The sequence below is a fragment of the Salmo trutta genome, chromosome 26 (genome assembly GCF_901001165.1).
Source record: "Salmo trutta chromosome 26, fSalTru1.1, whole genome shotgun sequence".
Taxonomy (NCBI): domain Eukaryota; kingdom Metazoa; phylum Chordata; class Actinopteri; order Salmoniformes; family Salmonidae; genus Salmo; species Salmo trutta.
In genome coordinates, this window is record NC_042982.1 from 13082442 (window position 1) to 13101057 (window position 18616).

Below are 18616 nucleotides of genomic sequence, written 5' to 3' on the forward strand. Positions count from 1 at the left end.
GAACGCTACAGATGTTTTCGTGAGAAGACCGATTTTCGGGAAGTCTCATGGTCTGACAAACACTGCTGTAGCTCTGCCACCTTTCACCACAGATAAGGAAGGCTGACATTAGCGGACGCAGTAAATTGAGACGCAGCCCATGCAAAAAAAAACAGACATCTCTAGATTAAACAGACGGATTTGTATGGGGATTTTGTATTATGCTATTTCGACTCTAAACGGTCCAGCATTTAAATTGTGTGCTCTCTTCCCTCGCATTCAGTGGTTTTCACTAATCGTGTCAACTTGCATATTCACCACAAGATGGTGCTGCTGCTGGGCACACGACAGAATGCTCCTCACGTAACTACGTCGTCTTTTCCGTGCTCTGTGGCTGATGGCTCCTCCCTCACCAATCCATGCGTTGTCTTGTTGTTGTCGGGAGTGGGGGAAGTTTCTGCTACGGTCAGGCCAGGGATGGTTTAATAACAATGTCCGAAGTACTAATGAAAGAAATGGAGGAGGTATCGCTTTGTCACATAAAAACAGAAGAACACTCGGAAAATGGTCGGAGTTTTCTTTTGGTTGACGAACAAGAAAATCTACAGGTAACGACGTCGATTTTCTAGCACGCAACTAACGTTAACTGGCTAGAATGAAAACAAAGCCCATCTGGTTGGCCAAAGGGTAACATTAGCCAGTTGTCATGTTTGTGTTAATAAAATTAAATATCATGTTCCTATCCCGTCTTGCACAACTAACAGCCAACTACGGTGTTAATTAGCTATCATTACTCATTATTTTGACACGGGCCTCGTCTAACCTAAGCTAACGTTACTTAGCCATTGAACAGTACCAGCAGGCTATTCTTGTTTTGTAGCGATTTCGTCGAAATGGTCGACGCGCAGTTAACTTGAAAGGAACTTTAGCCATGTAAGTATGACTAGCTAGTTAAAGATGGTTCGTTTTCAAAAGGCCAGGAGTATTATACCTTGATGTCTGTTACATAGATAACAGTGGCCAAAGGGCCGTTTTAACATGGGCAGCGCCATTGTGGGATTCCGCCATTTTAAAGTAGTCAACTGGGTGGGGATTCCTATTGGTTGTAGCCACAATGGCGCTGCCCATACTGTCACAGACACTATAATGGCACATATATAAACATTAGTCCTCTATCTAGGTCTAGGGTCTGTCAGCATGACTGGTATTGTTTGTTTCCTTTCAGGAAAGTCCCCAATGAATCAGGCTGTGCAAACACACCACACTCTAGCTGCTTTTAGCAATCAAATCAATTTGTTTTATATAGCCCTTCTTACATCAGCTGATATATCAAAGTGCTGTACAGAAACCCAGCCTAAAACCCCAAACAGCAAGCAATGCTGGTGTAGAAGCACGGTGGCTAGGAAAAACTCCCTAGCAATGATTGTGTATTTACATACATGTTGATCCCAGTTATATTGGGTTGCACAAAAACAGTCCGCAGGAATTCCGGAAGTTAAATACGATTCAATTTTGACTTACTGCACCGGTGGTTAGGATGGTTGGTCATTACGACTGGGGGGGGGGTATTTGAGACAAAATATCAAAATGATGGTTTTGACTAGAGGTATGCAGAGAGGAAGTGGGTCATCAACAGACCCACATTTGTAAAGCCTGTTGAATAATACAATCCCCTAGATATTCTGTCTCAAATTCCCACCATCATAATCACAAACCATCCTGCCCACCAGCACCGTTGAAATGGAATTGGATATAACTTCTGTTTTTGCGCAACACTAGTGTATGTAAATAGACCCGTGTTGCTAGAAGCAGCTAGCCACACTCAAGTCTAGACTGAAGCTAATTAACTGTCTTGTAGGATTGAGCCTAGCTCTCTAGAGCCCAAGAGGCTGTGGCTAGCTACCCAGCCCTTGAGTTCACAATTGAACATCCTGATCAATGAACTACAATTCCGACGCTCTTGTTTTAACATTTAGAAACATGAATAATCCTTGCTTGCGATATAGTTTTGGAAATCGTTGGAACTTTCGCATCAAGGAGAAAGAATCTTCCAAATACAAAATATACACATACTGTATGCAGTTTAGCAATGTTGCATCCTGTTTGCACTCGACACAATTATCAAAAGCACAGCCGTCAGCCACCAGTCGAGGTGCTAAACTTCCGTCCCAGTTATGCTCCATTGGGGTTGTTTGAAGCTGAATTTGGAGGGGAGGAAGTGTAGTCTCGGTTGGCAGCAGTGTTCTCACAAATACATCTTCATGTTTTTGTACATAGTATAGAGCACACACACTGAGTGTTCAAAATGTTAGGAACACCTGCTCTTTCCATTACAGACTAACCAGGTGAATCCAGTTGAACGCTATGATCCCTTATTGATGTCCCTTATTAAATTCACTGGTTAAAGAAGGATTTTTAAGCCTCGAGACAATTGCGACATGGGTTGCGTATGTGTGCAATTCAGTGTGAATCAAATCACATTTTATTTGTATTAAATATTGAAGTGCTTTTGAACAGGGTATGGTAGTAGGTGCCAGGCGCACCGGGTTGAGTGTGTGAAGAACTGCAACGCAGCTGTTTCTCACCCTCAACGGTTTCCCGTGTGTATCAAGAATGATCCACCACCCAAAGGACATCCAGACAACTTGACGCAACTGTGGGAAGCATTGGGGTCAACATGGACCAGCATCCGTGTGGAACACTTTTGAACCCTTGTAGAGTCCAGGGAGGGATGAATTTGAAAAGCCTAAACTGTCCTCTTAAACGTTCCAGCTGTCTTGATATCCTATCAAGAAGCCATGTAGATATAGCAATGCTCCTAGAAACACACCTGCTCCAAAAGGACTCATAGAATGCAGAATCATAATGACACATAAGAAACTCAAAATCACCATCCTGGGTTAAGGGGAAGACCAAGAAGGCAGAATCACTTTCCTAAAATGTATCCATAATGGAAAGAAAATGACCTTTTATTAATGTGTACACTCCAAATGCATATGATCCTACATGTTTTGATTGTCTGAACAGCGTATTGTTAGAGTTAACTGAATTCCATCTGGTTATTGGGACAGACATGACTGCCATTTTGGACATGTGGGAAATATCTAATAAGAACAACTACAATCCACAGGCAACCAAGGCTCTCCAGCATACACTCTCTGATTACAACCTCATTGATGCCTGGCGAGCACATAATCCTTAAGCAAAAGAGTACACTTTCTATTCAAACAGGCAGGAATAATTTTCACTAATCGATGTCATACTACCATCTACACCTCTAGTTTCTTTAATTAAGAAAATAGAAATTCGACATGCGCTTGTCTGACCGACACACTTATTACTACTGCGAACTAAATTAATTCATAATAGTCAATAAAAATTCAGCAAAGGTTTTATTACAGATAATAATGCAACAGAGTTTAATAAATCACAACGAAAGAAAATGTCACATTTTGAAATGTTGTTAACCGTGTTGGAGCGTTGTTAACAAACACTTTTTTCAGGCCAGGTAGCTATTACTCTTCCAAAGTCAAGACACAACTTGGTTTAATGATAAGACCGAGAGCAGAATGTGCCATCCGTCGAGTAAGACTCAACCATTACATCCATGGTAATCGTCCCAGTCATTTACTAGCCAACAAGCTACGCAGTAATGATCAATTAGCTGATATAGCATCTAGTAAATCCCCTGATTCAGATTCAATATCAGATTCTCCCGCTTCTATAAAGAACTGTGTACACCTCTGATTGTAAATCCACACCAAGCCAGACTAAGTCCTTTCTAGAAGAATGAACAACTCCTCTTCGCTCAACAGAAGAAGCCACCTTGCTGGGAGCCCAAATCTCTCAATGAACTCAAAAGCTTTTGGATAGCATGAATAAAGGCAAATCACCTGGATAGGACTGTATTCCTTCTGAGGTCTACCATCTCAGGACTCCATCTACCAATCATTTGTCATCTTAAGTATTTGGGAGTAGATATATTTCCTTCCTTAGATAAAACCAATGACAGAAACAACGCTCGCTCAAATCAATTCAATATGAATTGAGAGAGAGAAAAAGTTGGTAGATGAAATAATAACACTTTGCTTTAACCGGCAGAATATCTATTGTCAAAATAAATAAAAAGCCACCGCTGAGTTTCTGTAGTTCAATGCTTCCCATTGTTCCCCGTTCTGTCTGTTGGGATGAAATTCATAGTGTGGTTTAAAAATGTATCTGGCGAGGAAACGATTCAGGATCAAATTAACACATTTACAAAGAGGAAAAGACATAGGAGGACTATCCGTACCAAACTTTACATTGTATTTACGTCCCATCCTAAACTGGTTTAGACGTGATTCTTCTGCTCCCCCGGCTGAGTATAGAGAAATATGGTGTTGCCTATTGCCCTGGAAGAGGTGGTCTTCACTAATATACAGTATCCCTTAAATAATGTAAACTATGCTTTGGGCTTATTATTGCTCACACAATTTCTGTTTGGTGCAAAATTGAAAAGCAATGTAACTGGGAATCATAATGGCATGCCTATACGCCAATATTTCACAGTAATGCCTTGTGATCTGGAGGGCGGCCTTTTGCATCCCCCCCAATGGTCCAAATGTGGAATCCATACCCTTACCGATATCATGGACAGCAATGGTTTGAGAACATTCCAAGATTTGAAAGATGCGTACACATTACCAGGAAACACGTTTTTTTTCTGTATTTACAACTTAGCTCAGCCATGCTGGCCTATGGAGTCTCTTAGGAAATCCAATTACCAAACCATCCAATGATGGGATTTATAAATAAATGATCTGGGCTCCCGAAAGGACTGATCGCTATAATATATAAACAACTTTTGGAAAGCTCATATTCTGAGCTAGCCATTAAAAGGTATGGCCCACAGATCTAATTGAATCTGAACAACCCTTTAACTGGAACAGAATATGGAAAATTATCCTGTAAACCGAACCATCAACTTATACATTTTAAGTTTGTTCACAGACTGTTTTTAACACCAAGGAAACGTTTAACGTTGAAATTGGCCCCAACTGTTCACTGTGTCCCCCGACAGCAGGTAAGCACATTGATGTTGGAGTGCCTTGTGCTTCTAGGGCAAAGTAAAAAAAACAACAACAACAACAAAACATTATTTTACTTAATGATGATAGCCCCTTGAATCTCTCTATAAATCATAGAAGATTACTGCTGGTGTGGGAGGCATGGTTTCTGGTTGTGGAGGCTGACTGAGAGGTGGAATGGGTTGGGGTTATGTTTGTATGCATTTCTTTGATAGTTTTTGCAACTTTCCTAAAATGTCATACAGTAAGTATCTTGTGTATTAGAATAAAGAAAAACTCGCTTATATGAATGTTAAGTTCCAGTTCCAAATGTTTCAAAAACTGGAACGCGTGTGAGGCGTATTTGCGTTTAAACAGATGATTTGGGTATCGTCGGGACATTTTCTTCACAAGGCTAAAGGGGACATCCACTGGCTCAATGTAATGAAATGCAATTTGAGTCACGAATAAGGGTAAGGTTGAGCCTTGTGACTACTAATCACTGTAGTCAGTGTAAAGTTACCTTCTTTCGTAACATCATTGTTAGGCCAAATGGTAATGCAGGAGCCATCTTGTCCTGTTTATGTGGTTGTTCTTACCCTGCTCACCATTAACACATTGGAACTAAAAATATGCACCTACGGTAATTACATCTGCATGTCTTCTCTCCATACCTCTGTGCATCCATATTTCCTGGTCACCTGTGTGCCTATACATTTGACCCATGACCCAAGTCGATGTAGTGCCCTTTAGTGTTCACATTAAATTGAATAAATATAGACAAACTATATACACAACAACCACATAAGTAAGACAAAATTGCTTCTACAGGTAAAGTAATTTGACATGTATCTGACAACATAACATCTTACAGCTGCCTATAACATAGTTTGATCTCCCATCCTCTCCAACATTAACCCAGGTCCACGATGAGGCTCAGTTCCTGGAGAGGCTGGGCTGCGGTGACATGCAGGGCGTCAAGGTCCTCTCCATCTTCGGCAACACGGGCGACGGCAAGTCCCACACCCTCAACCACATCCTGTTTGGCGGGGATACCGTGTTCTACACCTCCAAGTCCCCCAGCTCCTGCACGGTGGGCGTGTGGGCCGCCTTTGACTCCGGGCTGGGCCTGGTGGCTCTGGACACGGAGGGCCTGCTGGGGGCGGCGGCCAACCAGAACCAGCGCATGCGTCTGCTGCTGAAGGTGCTGGCCGTATCGGACGTGGTGGTGTACCGCACGCGGGCCGAGAGGCTGCACAACGACATGTTCCAGTTTCTAAGCAGCGCCTCAGGGGCCTACCTGAAGCACTTCACCCCCGAGCTGCGCGCCCTCTCCAGCCGCTGTGGCATGGACGTTCCCCTCTCCTCTCTGGGGCCGGCGGTCATCGTGTTCCAGGAGACCACCCACACCCAGCTACTGGGCCATGGTATGTACAGGAGAGGCCCAGTCCCTAACATGCAACACATGCAATCATCTGTTTCTATGCATGCATTACACAACATTTTGCTCCTGAGATGTTAGGCAACACATTGTGGTATGGTTGGGGTATGCTGTCATGTTGTTGCAGACTCATCTGCCCAAAGTAATTGCCCCTTAGGGATAAATAACATCCATACCGTCACACTGGCTGAGACACACCCACAGATACAGGTTCCCCAGCTACTTCAGTCACACCCACACATACTACACCATTTACACAACAGTCAGGTGGGTGTGTGAACTCAACCCATGACGATGTCCTACTTTGTCCCCACAGAGCGAACAGATGTCCCTGGCTATGCAGACACTCAGCTCCAGAGGCGCTTCCATGACCTGGGCCTGGGTACAGAGGCCTTCAGCTCAGTGCAGTACGTGGGCACACAGACCATCACTCCACCGACCAACTACTCTCTGCTCCTGGAGGCTGTACGCCAGCAAGTCAGGAACACTGCCACCCGATCGCCCCGTCAACCTGCCATCGTCTTCAGTGCCTTGCAGGTCTGTGTGTGTTGGTACCTCTTTGCATTGTCGCATAATTCATTTGTTTGATAGACAGGTAATGCCAGTGCTAGTGAATGTTAATGGGAATTGGGTGCTTGTCTATAGGCCTTTCCAAAACCCATTGATTGTTTGTTTTTGACCTCATGATCCTGCTTGGCTCCTCCCTTTCCACCCCTTGGTTTCCTCATCTCGCTCCTTCTCCCCTCCTCTCCAGGCCCTGAGTGACAGGTTCTGTGGGGAGATCTTTGACGACAAGATACCCCTCTACTCCTTCTTCCCTGACGAATACTTCACCTGCTCTTCAGTCTGCCTCAGCTGCAAGTAAGTGACTTACCTGCATCTGCTGCATATATCTGCTCAGAGTAACTATCACATGAATCAAAACTAAATGGGGAGGGACTAACCTGAAATTGTCCAATAGAAGCTCTCGTTTTCGTTGCAAACCATTTTCCGTTGCAGAATGTTTTGCTACAGTGTGCACTAATGAATGGTGTATTCACATGCTGCACGCGAGCAAATATTGCTAGGATATGTGTCCCTCCCAGATGGGTTGCCACAAAGGAAGCATAAAAGTCGGTTTGTCATATGGATATCATACCTCTCTATGGGTATTCATTCTGTACAGTACAGTGTCTTCTTTCACGTGGGAAATTTGAGCTAGATCAGAAACCAAATATTTTCCCTAAAAACACTGATTGGTGTTCATATCCAGAAATAGGTATTGGTTTAACAGGCTCTCACTGCTTGAGTATAAAGCCTTGTTTGTCCCTGTTATAAATGTGTTATGATGCACATCTAACGTTTTAAGCCGCTAGGAGCGAAGGAGAAACGCCTTTTGGCCATCCACCAACATGGAGTGTTATTCACAGACGTTCAGCCAAGTATTTTCTGTGTACCTTCACGTTTTACACAAGTAACTTGGATGTTAGGTTTGCGATAGATCTATTCAACCGTCCTTCTGATTTTTGTATATGGGTTTTCCTTGTTTTCTTTCCCCTCAGTATCCGCTGTAAGAACGGGATGAACCATCTCAGAGACAGGGTCCCTCACCTGGCAGACGGACTGTGTCAGTATGCTCACCAGTACAACAACAAGGTCCTCATCTGCAAGGTAAGCCATTTCACATATGCTCTGTCTGTGATGGGACATAAGAGAGAAATGAAGTTCAGTTGAAGGCAATAAAGACTTATTCATGTGATCTGAAAAGAAAGTTGACAGTAGTGTTCTTCTATTTATACGATATAGAATTGAATCCTGTGGAGATGGTGTTGAACGGTTTGTAGTACTAGTGAAATGCATGAACCTAGCCGTAATCATATGTTGTGTGCTCTCTCCCTGATCTGGCCCTACCCACACAGAGGTGCTATGAGGGGGGCAGGGAGGTTATTGTCATTCCTAAAACCTCAGCCTCCACAGACAACCCCTGGTTTGGGCTGGCGAAGTACGCCTGGTCTGGGTGAGTTACTGACGTAATCTGGACTCTTGCAGACACTGAGAGACACACACACACACATTAACTTTTATGATAGCATTAAAGATGTCCCTTTCAACCAGGGCTCTCGAATCCATTCAATGAAGTACACACGTCCAAACATAGAATCCACTCTGCCATCGAACCCAATTCACTATATATTTCCTCCCCCTCTCATCCTTTCCCCTACCACGGTGCCCCTGTCCTGCCAGGTATGTCCTGGAATGTGGCAGCTGTGGCATCATCTACCGCAGCCGGCAGTACTGGCTGGGCAACCAGGACCCAGAGAGCGGCGTGGTGCGGCCCGAGGTCAAACACGTCTGGGACGGGGTGAGCAGAGCTTCCTAGTCCAACACACTCCTCGTTGTACTGACTGGCACAACATGCAAACAGTCACTCAAGCTCAATTGAAGTATCAGTGAGAATATTTAGAGGCATTTGTGACAGCAGGTTGTAATATGTGCGCAAAGTCTCTGGAATATATTTAACTTTCAAAGTATGTCACCTGTCAAAGGTTAATAAAGATAACGTTACTTGCACTGGCAACGTCAACTCTACACGTTTTACTTCAATGTGTCACGGTCATCATCAATTATGAATGGGTGAACACACACTGCCGACATGGATATCAAATACATTAAAAGATGGCCTCCCTCTGACCTTTGCTCTCCCTGTCTTTGTGTGTCCAGTCTGAGGCCTTCCTGACAGACCACCAGAATGCGGCCCAGAGGATGCTGGATGGGATGAACTTTGTGATCCAGTCTGTGTCGGAGTACAGCACGGGCCCCACCAAGGCTGTCACGTCCTGGCTCACTGACCAGGTGGCCCCGCTCTATTGGAGACCCAACACGGACATCACCGTGAGTCATCACTCTCACAGCATCGCCGAACCAGCAACACGGCATCTAGACCAGCAACACACTCACAGGCTTTTTGAACAGATAGCAGAGCCCTAAGAATAGCTGTTTTTATTGAGGCGATAGACCCAGTGCCCAAATACCAAAAGGATGCCGCATTAATTCTAAACCCAATATATCACTATATTGAATGAAATCAGTACTCGGCTGTTGTAATTCTCAAATGTTGTACTGAACAGAGTTGTTTGGTATGGTTGTGAGTGTATTGTATAGTTTTGACTACTGGCTCTTGACATTCTAATCGTTATTGTGCTCTGTCCCCCAGGCGTGTCACTGCTGTAAGAAGCCCTTTGAGGAGGCAGAGAGGAAGCACCACTGTCGTTCGTGTGGCGAGGGCTTCTGCCAGGCCTGCTCCACCCGCAGGATGCCCGTACCCGAGAGGGGCTGGGGAAGCACCCCCGTCCGGGTCTGTGACGCCTGCCACCGCCAGGGAGGGACCGACACCACCAACCAGGGTCAGGATGCCAGCTAATGTTACCTCCCCCAAAGTCTGATTTAGGATAAGTGTTTGGTCATGGATGTTAATGTACAAGCTGATGTTACCTCCTCCTTAGTCTGATTCAGGATCAGTTTTCAGTCAAATGTATTATTTTTTTGTAATGAATGAATGAGGGTTGCATCCCAAATGGCACCCAGTTCCTTTTATACTGCACTACATTTGACCAAGGTGGGATGTTCTGGGTCGGACAACGCTTACTTGCCAAAGACTTACCTACTTACTTTACTTACTTTACTTACTTGGACTCTGGACAAAAGTAGTACTAACAAAGGGAATAGGGTTTCATTTGGGAGACAACCGAGGTGTTTGATGTGAATAGTAAGTGTCCATTCATGTCTCCCTCGAGAAAGAGACGACTCATCTCAAGGGACTTCCTGGTTGAATAGAGGCTAAAGGAAAATGTGGTCCTGATGGCTCTGTTGGTCCCTCTCTGTGTCCTGTAGTGGCTGTGGTGGAGCCGCGGGGGCTGATGGCCCGCAGGGTGACAGAGGTGGCCCAGTCTACTCTAGACATGGTCACCACTGCAGTGGACTACCCTCTGTGTGAGTACGGCTAGCGTCGTGTTGGAGCCAGCGTCGTGTTTGAGAAATGCATCACAAATAAAGCTAGCTAGTATACATGTCTCTGTGTATTCACAAAAACACTTGGAGACCATAGACATTTTACAGTATATGCAGACAGTAATCCACAAGATACAGCATTTTAATATTATATTCTCAAAGATTACACAGTCTTTATCCTCTGCTCTGACTCAATGGCATCTACTTCATAAAGAGAGCTATTTATTTCTCTCTCTCTGTCCTCCATGTTCCAGGCTTTGTGAAAGGAGTGGCCCGGCCTGACTACTGGGTCCCCGACCCCCAGATCGTGCAGTGCCACAGGTGCAGCAAAGCCTTCACCCCCAGTATGTCCAAGCACCACTGCCGGGCGTGTGGCCAGGGTGTCTGCAGCGGTTGCTCCTCCAAGAGCCGCCCTGTGCCCTCCCGTGGCTGGGACCACCCTGTCCGCGTCTGTGACGGCTGCGCCATTCGCAAGGGCAGCCTGTGAGGTCAGGGCAGAGACCAGGGACACTATTCTGCCGGGCATCTGAAATCTAGTCAGACGCCACGGCACACTACATGTTGCTTATCTTTGTCTCCCTGTGCACTATGAGCCACTGACCTTTAAGAGAAAAATCCAGGTGAGCCCTGTCCTATGGCGAAGGCACTCGACTGATGTCCTGGAGTAGCACTCTAAACACTGCCTCGTCTGATATCGACTGCCTAAAACCGGGAACAAGAATTGGACAAGAACTGGACTTCTGAAAACTGGAATGCCGAGACAGTTGTAAATGACTGAGTGTAGAGGACTGAGAGAACCCCCCCCCCCCCCCCCCAACCCATATGACCCACTGCCGGCACTGAAAGATATTAGCCCAACAACTTTTCTGTTAGTGATAAGGCGCAAGAGGCAGTCTTTAGTATGTTAATTTAGGCTCTGCTTATCTTAAAAGGTGGGCACCTTAGGGATCCATTGATGTTTGAAACAAGCACATCATTTTGAATGAATACTGAGGGTTTAGTTAGTGATAAGGCACCAGAGGCAGTCTTAATATCATTCTTATCTGTTGGGAATGGCTGAACATTCATGAGTTAGGTTCGATTTTAATTCAGGTGTGGGCTGTAGTGGCCAGCCAAGCCTTTGCCTCAGACAACGCCAAGGAGTAACAGCCCTGTAACCATGGTAACCCGACAAGGAGGAGACAGGAAGTGACATCGCAACCTGATCTTCCTCCTTGATGCGATCTCAGGCAGTGCGCCATGGTTTGAGTCGATGCACAAGACAGGAAAATTAATAAAGATGTCACATACAGACATTCCAGTTTACATTAGTACCCTTTTTCACAGTGTCGTGCTGACCCCATCCATACTCTCCTGGCTCATGTATTTTCCTTTGACATTGTCCTTTCCAGCATGGCTCCAGCAACTAGGGTGGATTGTTAACCAGGTCAGTGCAGTACTGCTGGGCTCGACTCACTAGTGTGAAAGCGGTATAGTATGTTAATTTAGCCTCTGCTTATCTTAAAAGGTGGGCACCTTTGGGATCCATTGACGTTTGAAACAAGCACATCATTTTGAATGAGTACTGAGGGTTTAGTTAGTGATCAGGCACCAGAGGCAGTGGTGTATCATGAATACAGTCGCAGGTAAATGGCATTCGGCCCAAGGCTACAGCAGAGTCAACCCATTTCCCTGTGACTATTCATGATGCAGCACTGCCTTGCATGCCTTATTGCTTTTAGAAATCTGTTACCAACATATTGAAATAACAATGACTTACATATTTACATTAACTTTATTTTGATAAGTGAGTATATAAAATGTCATTCTTCCACCAGAAGATATAGTGCGGACAGAGATCTGGTTGTTGGTTCTTTCAGTCGTGTTGCTACAGGTGCGAACCAGTCGTTAATGATTTTTGCGTAGTTGCTATGCAAAGGGACGTTCGTCTGTTCTGCTAAACAAAATGGTTGCTATGCAGGCTGGATAACGTTCGTGTCCCTGGCAAGCCAACTTCAGCTCAGTCACGTCAAACATTGAACCTGGAATGACAGTACACTAGCTTCATTTTCCTTTGTTTGAGCTGTTTTCTCTTGGCATTTACTTGGATTTGTCCATGGTAATGACATTGATGTGTGATTTTTGCATTGGTCAGAAAAAGTGATCTCGTCTGGGCACCGTTCACCATGTATGGTACTACAGAGATGGAAATTTAAGAGTTCAACATTGTTTCCAAGGTCGGTCAGGCAGACATCAAGGTTAATATAAACCCATGCTATACCTAAATAAATTGTAGTCTGGAAGCAAGGGGAAATAATGTTCGAGTTGAGATAAAGACGAGATGATTCGGACAGCAACATGTCATGATGGAATTGTTAGCAGGGGTCCTGGATCCAAACGACCAGTTTTATGATAGTGTTATTTTTGGAAGAAATCTAATTGATTCGCTTGCTGATGAAAAGCACAGATTATTTGTAATATCATCTATCCAGTGTCCATTGATGTGGGATTTTCATTTCTCCATCAGATATTATCTTTACAAAGTACTGGATCCTATAATACTGGCCTTCTATATAGTTATAACCAATTGTTCTTTTATTCGATGTGTGTGTGCTATCAGGTTCTGTGTATATGACAATCTTCATTTTGTTTTTTAAATCAGACTTGTCAGAATTTTTCATAACTTAAGCTATCCCACTGGGCACACACTGGTTGAATCAACGTTGTTTCAACTTAATTTGTCAACCTATTTTGATGTGGAAAACACATTTGGATTTGCAAAAAGTCAACCAGTACTGTTTTCATCTAATTTTATCCAGCGTTGTAAACATTGAAATGAGGGTAAAACTTCAACTTAAATACAATGACTTAACCCGACTAACAGGTTGTTACATCAATCTAATTTCAACATAATCATCAGAACTATGTATATGTTGAAATTGCGTTGAAAATTCCACGTCCTATATTCAATATACAGTATACTGGGGTGGTTGAAATTGTTGAATTTCATATGATTCATATGACATTTTATTTGACCTTGTTTCAATGTTGATACTAAAATGGTATGTTTGAATCAACGTCATTGTGTCAATGTCATGCCAACAACCTAAATAAAGAGGTATATTAAAATACAATTCAAACAGTGTGTGACCAGTGGGATGGTTTTTTTTCTCTCCCAATTAAGTAAATGTAATCTCATACTGTAAACAGAATATGTGAATAATACATATAGCTACATCATTAGTTTTTCCTGCACCTTTCTCTAAGGGCACTACTAATGTACATTCAGACGACACCACAAGTAGCACAGCCAGTAAGTAGGAGGATAGGCAGGCAGACACCAACAGTACTGGCTCGAGAAAGCAGTCTGGCAGAGAGGTTGTCTCCATTGTGTACATATAGGCCATTAGCCCTGCAATTTCTCTAACCTCCTGGATTTATCCACCCTCAACCTTCTTCAGAAATGTCAGGTCAAGCTAGAAAGAACTGAGTTGCATAAGAACTGATGTGACGTATAAAACCAGCCACAGTGGAGCGAAGGTATAAGTACTGACCTGGGAACATAGGTGGAGGTTCTGTTGACGGAGCGCCCTGGACCATCACTCTATTTTATTCCACAGATTGGCTAGTTCCTGAAAGACCAAGGTCATGTGAAGGTGATTGGTCTGTTTTTCTGTGTAGGTTTCTCAGAGAAAACAGGGTGGTAATCAGACTTAGAGCCATGAAATGACAACCATTTCCTTGAATCATACCAATTACAGTATATAAATGCATTTGGCCCATGCCATGAGGAGTTTCATGCCCCTCGTGGAAAACATGCCTCCTTCACGGAAGGAACACATTATTACCCACAATTCCCATGTAATGCTGAGACATAAACAGGAAACGAGCTATAGATTGATTATGAATATAAAGTAGCTTACAGATAGGTATACAGTGCCTTCAGAAAGTATTCAGACCCCTCGACTTTTTCCAAATGTTGTTATGTTACAGCCTTATTCTAAAATTGGTTCAATAATTATTTCCCCTCATCAATCTACACATAATACCCTATAATGACAAAGCAAAAACAGGCTTTTACATTTTTTAGCAAATGTATTAAAAATATACAACAGAAATACCATATTTACATAAGTATTCAGACCCTTTTCTATGAGATTCGAAATTGAGTTCAGGTGCATCCTGTTTCCATTGATCATCCTTGAGACGGTTCTACAACTTGATTGGAGTCCACCTGTGGTAAATTCAATTGATTGGACATGAGTTGGAAAGGCTCACACCTGTCTATATAAATGTCCAACAGTTGACAGTGCGTCAGAGCAAAAACCAAGCCATGAAGTCGAAGAAATTGTCTGTAGAGTGCCGAGACAGGATTGTGTCGAGGGACAGATCTGGAGAAGGGTACCAAAAAATCTCTGCAGCATTTAAGGTCCTCAAGAACACAGTGGCCTCCATCATTCTTAAATGGAAGAAATTTGGAACCACCAAGACTCTTCCTAGAGCTCGCCGCCCGGCCAAACTGAGCAATCGGGGGTGAAGAGCCTTGGTCAGGGAGGTGACCAAGAACCCGATGGTCACTCTGACGGAGCTCCAGAGTTCCTCTGTGGAGATAGGAGAACCTTCCAGAAGGACAACCATCTCTGCAGCACTCCACCAATCAGGCGTTTATGGTAGAGTGGCCAGACGGGAGTCTCTCCTCAGTAAAAGATACACGACAGCCCGCTTCGGAGTTTGCCAAAAGGCCCCTACTGAATGGCAAGCGTCACGTCTGGAGGAAACCTGGCACCATCCATACAGTGAAGTGTGGTGGCAGCATCATGCTGTGGGGATGTTTTTCAGTGGCAGGGACTGGGAGACTAGTCAGGATAAAGGCAAAGATGAACGGCGCAAAGTACAGAGAGATCCTTGATGAAAACCTGCTCCAGAGCGCTCAGGATGTAAGACTGGGGCGAAGGTTCACTTTCCAACAGGACAGTGACCCTAAGCGCACAGCCAAGACAACGCAGGAGTGGCTTCGGGACAAGTCTCTGCATGTCCTTGAGTGGCCCAGCCAGAACCCAGACTTGAACCTGATCTAACATCTCTGGAGAGACCTGAAAATAGCTGTGCAGCAACACTCCCCATCCAACCTGACAGAGCTTGAGAGGATCTGCAGAGAAGAATGGGAGAAACTCCCCAAATACAGGTTTGCCAAGCTTGTAGTGTCATACCCAAGAAGACTCGATGCTGTAATCTCTGCCAAAGGTGCTTCAACAAAGTACTGAGTAGAAGATTTGAATACTTATGTAAATGTGATATTTCATTTGTCATTATGGGGTATTGTGTGGAGATTGATGAGGGGGAAAAAACTATTTAATACATTTTAGAATAAGGTTGTAGCGTAACAAAATGTGGAAAAACTGTCTCATAGGTTTAGCATTGTAGCAGGGTTGGGGTCAATTGGAATTGAAGTCAGTCAATTCAGAAAGTAAACTGAAACTCCAATTCAATAATTGAAAAATGGCCTTATATTTCCAATGACTTCTCGATAAACTAAAATGGAGAACCTTCTGTATATCAAAAGTTTTTTTACATTAATTAAAATCACTTCCTGAGAACGTTCACTGACTTTAATTCGAATTGACCCCTGAATTGGAGCACACTGTAAACAGAGGAAAGTCAAAAGTACAGCACCTGATCACCTACTGTATATCCATTATGGTCTGGATTAAGATAAAATACTGGATTAAATTAACCTGAACCAGCATAAAGGTTGAACTTTATCTTGATGTATGGTTCTGTTCTACTAATCCATTTGTGGCATTGTGAATAGTAGGAGGGTTCAGTGAGCAGGATTGCAGGGATCTAAGGCTACGTTTACACAGGCAGCTCAATTCTGATATTTCTTTCCACTAATTCATATTTTGACCAATCACATCAGAACTTCTTACAGATCTTTTTCAACACTGATCTGACTGGTCAAAATATCAATTAGTAAAAAAAAAAGATCAGAATTGGGCTGCCTGTGTGAACGCAGCCACAGTGAACTGCCCCCAGAACACCACCCAACCATTACATTCATGACATAGCACACCGAAGGCACAGTCCACTGTGATTTGTGAGTTCTGGAGCATAATGGAGAGGTTATGGGGCCTATATTATATAATTACAGGAGAGAAATTAAATGCGTAGTGTAGACATGCACACAAAAACACACACACTGCTACAATTCCTTCTCCAACTACTTCATTTTTATCAATGGGACTATGTGTTGACTTGAGACAGACTCTAAGACAGAGTCAACCTGCTGAAGTATATGGGACAAAAGATTCCTATGTTAGATGATGCTCCTACAATGACTAATGTAAAATGGATCAGTTGTGTAATGCGCAATAATCCTTTCTTGCCACTAGGTGGAGGTACATCAATAGCAATGTCGTTCTCTGCCTGCAGCATCAAAACGCAGTGGCTGACAAAGTGACAGTGATTGGACAGGGATTTCTTGAAGTAGGCAGCCTAGCCACTATGGCCTACATAATTACTGATATCATTGAACCATGGTAGGTTTTGACAGAAATGGTTAATTCAATTTAATCTTGTCTGTTTTGAATGATGACCGTTTGATGATGTACATACCAACATTTATCCATGTTGGCTTACTGTAATACATGAATCACATGTAGAAGCAAGCAACAGGAGATCAGGATGGCAGACTGCAGATTAAACACACTAGTGATGACCCTTACTGCATCACATACTGTACAGGAGATTTGAACAATTGCATAATATATTGCATCTGTTGTGTACACAGATTCGGACTGCAATGAAGATGGTGAAAAATCAAAGTATTACGTTTCGAAGGTAATAGGCAACTGTTCCAACTATGTACAGTACCAGTCAAAAGTTTGCACATACCTACTCATTCAAGGGTTTTTGTTTATTTTTACTATTTTCTACATTGTAGAATAATAGTGAAGACATTACAACTATGAAATAACACATGGAATCATGTAGTAACCAAAAAAGTGGTAAACAAATCAAAATATATTTTATATTTGAGATTCTTCAAAGTAGCCACCATTTGCCTTGATGACAGCTTTGCACACTTTGGCATTCTCTCAACCAGCTTCACCTGGAATGCTTTTCCAACAGTCTTGAAGGAGTTCCCACATATGCTGAGCACTTGGCTGCTTTTCTTCACTCTGCGGTCCAACTCATCCCAAACCATCGCAATTGGGTTTACGTTGGGTGATTGTGGAGGCCAGGTCATCTGATGCAGCACTCCATCGCTCTCCTTCTTGGTCAAATAGCCCTTACACAGCCTGGAAGTGTGTTGGGTCATTGTCCTGTTGTAAAACAGATGATAGTCCCACTAAGCGCAAACCAGATGGGATGGCGTATCGCTGCAGAATGCTGTGGTAGCCATGCTGGTTATAAAATGTATTTGGATTTGTTTAACACTTTTTTGGTTACTACATGATTCCATATGTGTTATTTCATAGTTTTGATGTCTTCACTATTATTCTACAATGTAGAAAATAGTAAAAAATTATGAAAAAGGCTTGAATGAGTAGGTGTGTCCAAACTTTTGACTGGTACTGTACGTCTCTATCTTATTCCCAATTATGGTCGTAATCGATAGTCCCCTATTGGAACAGGTACATATAGGTTAATTGTATGCATATTGTCATGTCCACATACTGTAGACTACCCATATTGGTCTATGGGTAGTCTATGTGGGCATCATGCCCTCCCTGGGACACCCTGGCAGCTATCAGGCTTGTTATTTATGAATGACAGCTGCTGGCAGGGGTCGGTAGGAGCTGGCAGGGGATGAAGTGGCGCCAGTGCAGTTGGGCAGTGCCAAGGCGCCAGTCAGAGCTCCAGGTCTGGACACAGTGGTAGGGAAAAGAGTGGGAGGGGTGAGGAAAAAGCACTGAGTATCCAACCAGTCAGGCAACCAGTCAGGCCTCACAGGCAACAATATCAACCAACCTTCTAGAATGGTGGAGGCTTTGTGTGTGTGGGCGGGTGGGTGCGTGCACATGAAAGCATGCCTTTGCGTGGTTGTGTGTGCATATGCATGCATGTGCAAGCATGTGTGCGTTTAGATACACTACATAACCAAAAGTATGTGGACACCTACTCATCGAATATCTCATTCCAAAATCATGTATATTAATATGGAGTTGGTCCCCATTTGGTG

The 18616-nt window shown here is 43.6% G+C and overlaps 1 protein-coding gene across 1 annotated transcript; it reads left to right on the forward strand.

Annotated features, from left to right (window-relative positions):
• The first annotated feature begins 376 nt into the window (after nt 1-376).
• Nucleotides 377-13671, forward strand: LOC115163149 (zinc finger FYVE domain-containing protein 1). The gene is made up of 11 exons (XM_029714808.1): nt 377-587; nt 5947-6451; nt 6782-7002; nt 7220-7326; nt 8007-8115; nt 8364-8461; nt 8689-8806; nt 9166-9336; nt 9659-9848; nt 10336-10434; nt 10707-13671. The coding sequence occupies exons 1-11, from the start codon at nt 399-401 to the stop codon at nt 10937-10939; spliced, it is 2040 nt and encodes a 679-aa protein (XP_029570668.1). The 5' UTR covers nt 377-398; the 3' UTR covers nt 10940-13671.
• The last annotated feature ends 4945 nt before the right edge of the window (nt 13672-18616 follow it).

Coding starts and splice junctions, on each gene's coding strand:
- LOC115163149 (XM_029714808.1), top strand. CDS start 399: ATGCGTTGTCTTGTTGTTGTCGGGAGTGGGGGAAGTTTCTGCTACGGT. Junction 7,003..7,219: donor TCGTCTTCAGTGCCTTGCAG/GTCTGTGTGTGT, acceptor CCTCCTCTCCAG/GCCCTGAGTGACAGGTTCTG. Junction 10,435..10,706: donor TGCAGTGGACTACCCTCTGT/GTGAGTACGGCT, acceptor TCCATGTTCCAG/GCTTTGTGAAAGGAGTGGCC.